General features: G+C 30.4%; 3 protein-coding genes across 5 annotated transcripts; 1 reads left to right on the top strand and 2 right to left on the bottom strand.

Annotated features, from left to right (window-relative positions):
• Window positions 1-234: 234 nt before the first annotated feature.
• On the bottom strand, window positions 235-2663 carry LOC143425864 (INO80 complex subunit B). 2 transcript variants are annotated; one of them, XM_076898911.1, is made up of 6 exons: window positions 2554-2663; window positions 2074-2236; window positions 1794-1980; window positions 1473-1706; window positions 1180-1352; window positions 235-1095 (listed from the first exon to the last, which is right to left on the bottom strand). In XM_076898911.1, exons 1-6 carry the CDS (start codon window positions 2555-2557, stop codon window positions 963-965), a joined length of 894 nt encoding a protein of 297 aa, XP_076755026.1. In that variant the 5' UTR covers window positions 2558-2663; the 3' UTR covers window positions 235-962. The 2 variants fall into 2 exon arrangements, with proteins under 2 accessions (XP_076755026.1, XP_076755025.1); XM_076898910.1 differs by having other exon boundaries at window positions 2512-2653.
• A 1810-nt stretch (window positions 2664-4473) lies between these two features.
• On the bottom strand, window positions 4474-8065 carry LOC143425869 (BTB/POZ domain-containing adapter for CUL3-mediated RhoA degradation protein 3). Of its 2 annotated transcripts, XM_076898921.1 has the most exons (5): window positions 7901-8065; window positions 7346-7658; window positions 7064-7262; window positions 6605-6755; window positions 4474-4746 (listed from the first exon to the last, which is right to left on the bottom strand). In XM_076898921.1, exons 1-5 carry the CDS (start codon window positions 8061-8063, stop codon window positions 4739-4741), a joined length of 834 nt encoding a protein of 277 aa, XP_076755036.1. In that variant the 5' UTR covers window positions 8064-8065; the 3' UTR covers window positions 4474-4738. The 2 variants fall into 2 exon arrangements, with proteins under 2 accessions (XP_076755036.1, XP_076755035.1); XM_076898920.1 differs by lacking the exon at window positions 4474-4746 and having other exon boundaries at window positions 4931-6755.
• Window positions 8066-8462: 397 nt separating this feature from the next.
• Ift20 (intraflagellar transport 20) lies at window positions 8463-9634 on the top strand. The gene is made up of 3 exons (XM_076898922.1): window positions 8463-8594; window positions 9251-9405; window positions 9510-9634. The coding sequence occupies exons 1-3, from the start codon at window positions 8471-8473 to the stop codon at window positions 9621-9623; spliced, it is 393 nt and encodes a 130-aa protein (XP_076755037.1). The 5' UTR covers window positions 8463-8470; the 3' UTR covers window positions 9624-9634.
• Window positions 9635-9822: the final 188 nt, after the last annotated feature.

The raw sequence follows: 9822 nt of genomic DNA, 5'->3' as shown, positions 1-9822 counted from the left end.
TTCAAAATAAGCGAAAATAATCGAATGCAAAACTTCATATGTAATTTAATTATTTTCATTTTTCGTCTTACTATGATTTTTAGAACCATTTACACAGCCGAACATCCTATTCATCACATATAAAAAAATATTCGCGAGAACTCATCCGATTTCTGAATGAATTTTTCCGATTTAGTCGGTATTCATAATTTCGAATATAAATATTAATTTTTATGTACAATAAATAAATGGTACTTGAGCTTCCTGCTTGTTTTATTTAAAAAATATATATATCGACGAGTAAATCGACGAGTTCGATGCAAAAGCCGCTCGTTTCCATCTTTCGTCGAAGATTCATTTTCTAGTGCATTTTTAAATGGATATTACGTACAAGCTATTACTTTATTCAATAATATGTTGACCAAAAACGATCCTTAGATATTTCAACAATTTTCATTAAAAATATTGTTTAATTTATATTATGGAAAATTTGTTTTTTCTTTTGGTGATGCTGTAACATTTGAATAAACAGAGTTAGCTGGCTTGTGCATAGAGTTTTTCAATTGTAAAAATTGGAATATTACAAGTTTATATCTCAAATACAACAATGAAATAATTACATAATAATATGTACAAAATTATTTACACATTATCTGTGACAACCATCTAAGAATAATATTTGGAATTGCACTTTCCTATGCATTCTATTTTTAATTTGTTCAAAAAATAATTTTATGTACGTAATAGTATTTAGCTTCTGTTTCTTTTTTTAAGAAACTCAAGAACAGTATATGTATAAACATGCAATGTGTATTGTTGCATAATACTGATAAATTTGAACTTATTTGGACAATGCGTTAATTAAATTTGTAAAAGCAAAGAATTTTCTTTAAATAAGAAAATAAATTAAATTTCATAATTGTAAATTAGATGAATCTAAAAAAATTAATTGAATGTATTAAAATGTAACTAATATGTACATATTATGTAGACACAGATAGATTAGTTTTATAGCATTCTAAACTGCATAAAGGTACTCCAGTTTTCGAACATGAATATTTTTTAGGATTTTTACATTGATTTACACCGCAAAGGATTTGTACTGGTGGTTCTTTCCTGGAAAAAATGAAATGACATTATATATAATTCCACAAGGTTTTAAACAAAATGTCTTGGAAAATATTAATAATTTTTACTTACTCTTTTGAAGACTGCAATGGAAAATCTTCCCCAGGTGGCAGAGATATCGAACTTCCCTCAAGCGTTAAACGATATGTAACTAAAGGAACTTGCCTTCTAGAAGGCTTTCCTTTACTAATTACTTTAGAGGCTTTAGATTCTTGTTTCTTTAATAACCTTTCCATCGTTTTTTTCTACGAAAGTAAAAGTATAATTTTATATAATTAACAATATTTACATGTTGTTTTTATCCCATAAAACAAGTCATAGTAGGAAACAGAAGTTTAGAGAGTAACATAACATGATTACGTTACCTTATCTTTTTCTCTCTTTTCATCAGCAAGCTGTTTTCTTTTTAATGACTTAAGAGCAGCTTTCTGTATAGCTTCAGCAGTCATAACTTTTTCTTTATATCCGGTTGGTAAAGACATGAGTTGTTCAACAGCTGGATTTGGCTCTGTATCAGTTTTCCTCTCAAACATAGCTCTCTGTCGTGCTGTCATTAATTTTGGATCCTTTGGTTTAATTTTTTTCAATTCATCGTCAACCTAAAATGGAACATGTATTTAATTTATATTGAACAAAAAATATTTGCAACACGATAAATATTAGAATTACTAATAATAGTCATTTACCTCTTCAAGTTTTCCAGATTCGATTGCATCAAGCCACCGTTCTTCTTCGCTACTTGTACCACTATCTTTACCTTTACTACCCTTTGGAACTTTTTTCTTTGTCGCAGCCTTTGGCGATGGTGCAGTACTTGAACCTGCTATACTAAGATTCGAAGGTTTCTGTATTTTTTCACGAGGCTTTTCCAAACTACAAAATATGTTATTACAAGTACGTTATACTTATTCATAATACTTTGAATATTGTAAGTAATAACGATAAGCAATACACAACATTACCTACCTCTTATCGTCATCTTTTTTCACCTTAACTCTAAATGTTTTCTTTTTCTCCACTTCACCAGCAATTTCATTAAAACTATCAGTATCATGAGTGGTTTTCTTCTTTTTATGCTTTTTATGCTTATGCTTCTTATGTCGTTTTTGTGGAGATACTTCATTGGTTTCTACGAATTATACCATACGTCAGAACAGAAATTAAGTATTAATTAATAGTAAATATAAATATATATGTATATACAAGAATTTTAAAATTTGCCGCGATACATATTTCGTAAAGCGCCATTGTAATTATTCGACGTTGAGGTCGCTTCATCGAGTAGCCTATCTTAAAAGCGTTTCGCTAACCCCAGCGATGCAATCGACAAAAAGAAGCAATTAATAAATATTTTCATCACTACACAAACCAAAGCTTAATCTTTCAGCACACAGAAAATCATACCTAAAGTTATATCTTCGTCTGAACTTATATCTTTCGTCTTACCCATTTTATTAAAAGTCTGTGCTGCTCGAAACGTCAAAGTATAAAATATGGAGAATCAACGCATGCTGTGGTGTATTACGAGTGTTTCCAAACTACTACGTTGGTATAAAAACTATAGTGTTGGTGAACATGAAGTATATAGAATTTCAAAAATCCATTACAAGTAGATTTTTATGTTTAAAGTAAATTTACCTGCAAAAATAATAAACTTACATATGTTATAATTTTTGTATGCATATGTATCTGTATTATACATATTATATACATAATTTTTATAACGAATTAAAAAAATATACATGTATATATGGCTTTCAGTACCTATAATTATTGACTAACAACAACCAAAATACTCAATACTCAATATGTTGAACATTTGCTGAGATCTGATGGTTTTGTAATTTAATTGTATATTTCTCGCTTTAGAGGTAAGAGAGAGAAAGATATATAAGAAAGCTATAAGAAAGAGTGAGACAGATGATACCAACCTTACTTAAGAACCCCTGGTGCCATCTCTGTGAAAAGTGCTCAAACTGGTCGCTCAGCGTTATCGACAGCGAAGTGAACTACTCAAGAACTACTAACGCCATCTCTGCGTAAAGTACTGAAACTAATGCCTGACTAGTTTCAGTATTTCTCCAAGAGATGGCGCTAGCGCTCCAGTAGTTCACTTCGCTGTCGATAACGCTGAGCGACCAGTTTGAGCACTTTTCACAGAGATGGCACCAGGGGTTTTTAAGTAAGGTTGGTATCATCTGTCTCACTCTTTCTTATAGCACCTTTCTCTCTCTTACCTCTAAAGCGGGAAATATGGATAGCTATGGAAATGATGTCACATGGCACAAGTAACATCACAGTGCTTTTACTGTGACAATGTTATGTTGTACATAACTCAATCCAAAAACAAGATTAAATATTAACTTATAAATGTTGTATATTAGTTATTTAGTCTTCTTTATTCTGATTAGATAAGATATGAATAATAATAATAAAGAATTAAAGGAATAATAGTTAAATGTTACCATTATGCTGTTGTTGTTTGCAACATGTATTTTGAAAAATATACTCAATGAATTACAGCTGATTAGATTCATGTAATAATAAAAGTAGTATCTAATAAGAAAATATATATTTTCATAATGATAAAATATCACTGTCTAGAAGAATCATTTTAATATAAATAATGGATTTCACTATGTATAAGTATAATATATTAATTTTATTGTTCACACACTTCTGGTTTTTATATATGTATAATATCACAATATAATACTAATATTTTTATGATATAAAGTATTTGAAATTGGTTCAATGTAATTTATATTTACTCGAAACAAATTAGTGTTCACAAGTTTCATATTAATTATTTTCTACATTCAGTAAGAGCCATAGAATGTTGGATTTTTATATTTTATAGAAGTATCTTTCTTGAATAAGATTGATGAAAATTTGTTCACAAATCAGTCTTTTCTAGTAATTATAATATATATATATATATAATATATATATTATATATATATATATATATATATATATATATATAAAATATATATATAAATAATAAGTTTTATAGAAATAGGCATAAATAATTTGTTAAAATGTGAATTATGATATTAATGTTACTTAAATCTAGATCCACATGAAAGCTATTGTTTAATGTATTTGTTATAGAGTGTTATCAAATATAATATTATCATTGTTTCTTTTATAACAATAATATTATTTACACATGCATCAGGGACATTTACATCCAGTAGATAAAATTGAATATTTAATTTTTACTTAATACTACATTTCATACTTTTTTCATAATTGTACATATAATACATTTAATACGGCAAGTTTGCAAACTCATATACAATACTGTATACCTTCAACACATCATTTTGGAAGTTCAAAAGAAAATTAAGTACGCATTTTTAAGCAACAGAAATGAAGATACTTTGTTACTTTAATAGTAACTAGATAAACTCTGAAGTTTTCAATTAATTGATTATATCAGCTATAGTCTCTTAGAATCAAATTTTAAGAGGTAATCAATTCACCCGAATACAAGACAAAAACTTTTATATATTTTTTTAACAATTGTAAAACAAAATATTGCTGGCTTGTACAATGTGGCTAAATTAGAAATTTCGTCGATTTAATAAGAAGACCGTGGCTAGCCTATGTATTTTGACGGGATGTACTAGTTTCCTGAAAGAAAACATAAATAATCAGTACAATTTTCAACTTAGTTTTTCAAGGCGACTAATTCTATTAATTTTATACTGCACACACAATTGAACAGATGTTATAGTTCGTGTCGTTTTTACCTGACAAAGAAGGTCGTTAAAACCGTGCTCTACTGTGAGGTTGAAAAATTCAAGCAGCAATAATGTTTTGATTAACATAATATATATTGCATTTGCCTTAACTTACATAATACATAATTCTATCAACTACGGCGATTTATAATAAATACGAAATATGAATCACATTCACTACTTACAATTTCGAAATTTTTTCTTTTTTTTACATAAAATTATAGCAACTTAAACTTCTTTCTGTACGATACCTTGTATTGTTCTTTTATATTACTATAATAATGTATTCACATAAATATCGTCTTGTATGCGGGAGAATAAAATATGAGTTTTGAACTCAATAATTGAATAATTCAAGGACTAATGTACAATCTTTATATGAATGCTCTTCTACAGCAAAATATAACTGTAGATACGAAATTGGAATACACATGGTCCCTTGATTAAATATATAGGAGTTTGCACCATATTAAAAAGTATATATTAATTTGCAGTGTTCACTGAATTATAATATATTGATTTTTGTGAATGAAGTAAATAAAATAAAAGGCATTAATATGAAAAAATGTACCACATTTTTGGAATGATATGCAGAAATTAACACAAAGCTTATACGCTTATGGAAGTGACTGTCTTAATCATAACAAAGAATTAACATTTGTAATCAAAAGATTGAATTTTTAAGTTATTTGAGACTGTTTTAATATACTCTGTTGTAGTTACTTTACTGGCAGTGTTTACTCCACATCATCCTTTAAGCAGTTTAATAGAATTTATAAGTTAAAAAATGCACTCAAACACATTATCTATTTCATTAATTTATTGACACATAAAATTTTGTTCTGTAAAAAAAATATAAACATGTCAAATTTATAATTATAGCAGTTATAATAATAATCATAATGAAATATAATAGTAATAACCACAATAATAATATAGTAGTAGATTAATAATAATACTTATAACAGGTAACAATGCAGTCCTATGTTGTGCAAGGTTTTTCATACAGTGTAATACTCTAACAGAATAACTGCTTAAAAGTTGTTATAGAGTATAAGATAGTAAATAATTCCATCAGTCATAGAATGGCAACTTCGACTTATTCTCGATTTAATTCTGACACAAACATTTGGCACATAAATAGTACTCGCATCTTTGCTCTTTTAAATATTCTTATTTTCAAATTTATGACATGAAAATAAGAAAATAAGGAAATATATTCGTACATTCTTTTATATGTAGCTCTACACCCTATAAGTATGAATAAATTCAAGATAAATTTGTCATTCTATTTTAAAATAAAATGTCTGTAAATGATCCCAGATATGTGATATAATTAGGATGTGTGTATGTATGCGTGTATGTGTGTAAGATATTTACAACAAGAAAATATAAGACTGCGATGTGAAACTTAGTGATAGTTCATTATACAATGAATTCTAATGATATTACTCATTTTACTGTTTCATGTAATAGAAAATGAAACGTGTACACATTCATATATATATGTATATACACATACAATGTATATGCTACAAGACCAAATGTATGTATATATACATATATACATATGAGATTTTGTTCAAGTCCCCTTTTTACCCCTTTTTACTTCATATTGGCTCGCGTTTTAAGGGCGCAGACACGAACAACGCTAAGGGTTGTTGGATCGGTAGGAGAAAAGGAGACAAGTTCGGGTCAGTTGGTGTTTTGTTTGTTGAAGCGAAGGCGAGCCAAGCCTGAACGCTCACCCTCTTCTTCATCTGATGTACAAGGTGGTGCACCACTGACAGCACCGCGCGACGACGTTGCTTGCATTAATTCTTGATCAGGACCATTTCGATGTTCGTATAACAAAATATTTAATGTTTCTTCATAAATTCTTGCTTCTGGGAACTCAACCTGTTACGAGTTAAATTTTTACATTTCAGTTAGCTGTTATTTCTAATCACATGTTAAGCCTTGTTCAGATCAATCAAGTTACTTGAATTTAAGAAACTTATATCGCTTTAACTACCTAGCAAATCTATTACTTACTAGACTTGAAATATACGTTCAAGTTTCTTTCGAGTTTTAAGCCAACTACAAATCGTTTTAACTTTATTTAATTTGTAAATGCAATTTCGTTAATTTAAATGAGGTATTACGCGTCCTTGCAAACACATAATTGACTAACATTAAATTAAACATATATACGCATTTGACGTTACCTTTGTGTGTTTCTTGTCAGTTGTATAAACGATGGAGTGACAGCAAACTTCCGCAACTTTTCGACCATGACCATAAAATGTCCAACAACAAATTTCACTGGAGCCAATCACATCTTTGATAAACAGTACTCTACGACCGAATCTAAGAGACATTTTGTCAAACAATTCTATGTTTTTTAATAGATTGTCATCTGATGTACTGCAAAGATAAGATTTCTTAGACTCATTTGTTCTTTTCTCGCATTCTGTATACTGAGATTTCTACTAAATACATATTATCACCTTGTGTACGAATATTTATTATTATGCCTATTAACGAGCAGCTTTACTACTGGTTTAGTAGTGGTGCTAATTAATAATTGCTCCTCTTTTTGAGAAGTGATAAGCGGAATTCTACAAATAGGTTCTGCTTCTCTCTCCTTTCGAAGAAGCGCTTGTTCGCAAGACTCCGCTAGCTCGCTGATGCAATAATACTTTGCCTCTGCAAGTAATTCCGCCATCTCTTTTGTACTCTCTGGTAATGGAACTGAACCGTCTCGTAAGAAATTCAATATCGTTCCAAAATGTTTTCCACACCTATCTATCAATATCCACCCTGCGAATAAATTCACGTTACCTGTACAGTTAAAAATGATCGCCAACTATATAGTTATACAATCCGAACTGTTAATATTATAGGAGAAATCTTCATTCGATATTGATGAAAACTGAGCGATACAATTCTTTACGCTTAGAGTTCAGCCGAAGGTTGTACCAAATTGTACAGTTTAAATAGATAAAGTAATGTATAAATTAATCGCTACGCGAATAATTTAATCGCTATAAAAAAAATGTCACCTTCAGGATCTGTGAGAATTTCCATACGGCCACTAAACATAGCACGTAGCATAGTGTCATGTTTTTGGAGCGTGCCTAAAGTAGTGTAGTGTAAGGAACCGCCGATATTGAGCTTGACATACTCCGAGGGATACTTAATTCCCGCTTTGTGATTCCCAGACATAACGACCGACAACGCCGACGTGTATCAAAACGCGAGATAACAACGACAATAAATATTGAAACGAGTAGCTGCACCGATTTCTAAATGTCAAATCGATGATACAGCGTAGCTAAGGACGAAGCGTTGTGTCTGGCGAGTGACAACGCGAGCAACGAACGATAACCAATAAACATATAGTTCATGTGACATTTATTAATCCCATCTTGGATATTATTACGTTGCCATGTAGCACGATTCACGTCCTTTTTGTGTCCCGCGACTTGTTGAGAGGGGAAAAAAAAAAAAAAAATACACCCTATCGTACTCCCATTTTGGTGAGTGACTAGCACGAAGAAACGACGACTAGCTAAGGATACGCGCAAGCGCGACTACACGCGAGAGAGTCGATCGTTTGTTTATTTAAGAAAATGGCTGATCCTTTGGCAAAGTACGGGATTTATGTCGATGATTTAAGTAAGATTCGTGTATTGGAACCGGAAGTGGCAAATCAGACGAATAAGCTTAACGAGGAATGTCAGAATTTCATTTCGAGTGAGTTCTAAGGGAATCAGCACAATTACGGATAATGATCTGTAATTATGCTATTCGCGTGTATGTAGAATCTCGACGTGATAGTATTTTTACGATATTTATCAATAGACTTACCCTGTTAACGTTTTATTCTTTCGTGGTTTTAAGGGTAGTTAAATAAGTGGTATGCGGAGCATACAAAACAAATGCTTGCACATCCTTCCTTACAGTAATTGCTGCCATCTACATTGCCGCCTTTCGATAGTATTTTGATTAAAGTTTTAAAAGGACCGTCTCTTCTAATGATTTAAAACTTGTTGTACATCATTTAATTGTTAAATTAAACGATTCGTTTTAGCTATATAATTTTCCTATTTTCGCATTGTTATTACTTAAGGATTTGCTTGTTTCATTAGAAGCAATTTGTTTAAAAAATAAGCATTTCTTTAAACACGTGTCTTTATATATTTAAATGAATATTATAGTCAAAATGTTTACCCTACATATATGTATAGTACCCCAATTGGAAATATATGTCGCATTTTGTGTTTATATACTCGGCATACAGTTTTAATCTCGTGACTGGATCACGGAATGATTAAACTATTGTTCTCGAATACTTATTCCAAAGTTTTCTTCTTTCACACGATTAAATATTTATGCCCTTTATTCCTTAGAGATTACTGAATTTCACACGAAATGCGATGAATTTTTACAAATAATAGATCGAATGGCAAATCAAGTGGAGAAAGAGAAAATGAAAGCCATTGGAACTCGAAACTTACTTCGTTCCTTCGCGAAAGAAAGGGACGCTCAGAAGCAACAAATTCAGGTTTTTTTTTAAATTAACACTATCTTATCATGTAAAAGAATATTTGTCAGAAATGATGAAACATCAAAAAAATTATAATTATCTGTCGCATGTGTTAATTGTAGGCGGAGATCGTCGAAAAGTCTATGGAACTTGAAAGGCTTCGTATACAATACGATTCCTTGAAAAAAATTGAAATGGAACAATTGGAAACTATTGAACAATTAACAGTGAACTAAAATGTTAGTTTATGTTCAACCATTTATAGTCCAAAGATCTATTATATAGAGCTCCGCAGTACGCACGGTTTATGAACGAGCTTGGCGTATCTTGTTCTCTAATTTGTATGCTGGTAGATATTACCAGACTTTTCATTATTATTAAAAACAAGTTGAATAAAAAATGTTGAGCTCACCTCGACGTAGGACTACGTGTACA

Source organism: Xylocopa sonorina, chromosome 8 (assembly GCF_050948175.1).
Source record: "Xylocopa sonorina isolate GNS202 chromosome 8, iyXylSono1_principal, whole genome shotgun sequence".
Lineage (NCBI taxonomy): Eukaryota > Metazoa > Arthropoda > Insecta > Hymenoptera > Apidae > Xylocopa > Xylocopa sonorina.
Note: the sequence above shows the minus strand (reverse complement) of the source record. Positions and strands in the feature narration are given on the sequence as shown.

Bases quoted from the DNA above. Each gene is read 5' to 3' on its own strand.
- LOC143425864 (XM_076898910.1), bottom strand. From the start codon at position 2,557: ATGGGTAAGACGAAAGATATAAGTTCAGACGAAGATATAACTTTAG. The intron at 1,981-2,073 runs GTAGGTAATGTT...CATATTTTGTAG, and splicing joins AAAAAAGATGACGATAAGAG to TTTGGAAAAGCCTCGTGAAA. The intron at 1,707-1,793 runs GTAAATGACTAT...GTTCCATTTTAG, and splicing joins AATCTGGAAAACTTGAAGAG to GTTGACGATGAATTGAAAAA.
- LOC143425869 (XM_076898920.1), bottom strand. From the start codon at position 8,063: ATGTCTGGGAATCACAAAGCGGGAATTAAGTATCCCTCGGAGTATGTC. The intron at 7,659-7,900 runs GTGACATTTTTT...ATTTATTCGCAG, and splicing joins AATTCTCACAGATCCTGAAG to GGTGGATATTGATAGATAGG. The intron at 6,756-7,063 runs GTAACGTCAAAT...AACTCGTAACAG, and splicing joins CTGACAAGAAACACACAAAG to GTTGAGTTCCCAGAAGCAAG.
- Ift20 (XM_076898922.1), top strand. From the start codon at position 8,471: ATGGCTGATCCTTTGGCAAAGTACGGGATTTATGTCGATGATTTAAGT. The intron at 8,595-9,250 runs GTGAGTTCTAAG...TTTATTCCTTAG, and splicing joins ATGTCAGAATTTCATTTCGA to AGATTACTGAATTTCACACG. The intron at 9,406-9,509 runs GTTTTTTTTTAA...TGTTAATTGTAG, and splicing joins CTCAGAAGCAACAAATTCAG to GCGGAGATCGTCGAAAAGTC.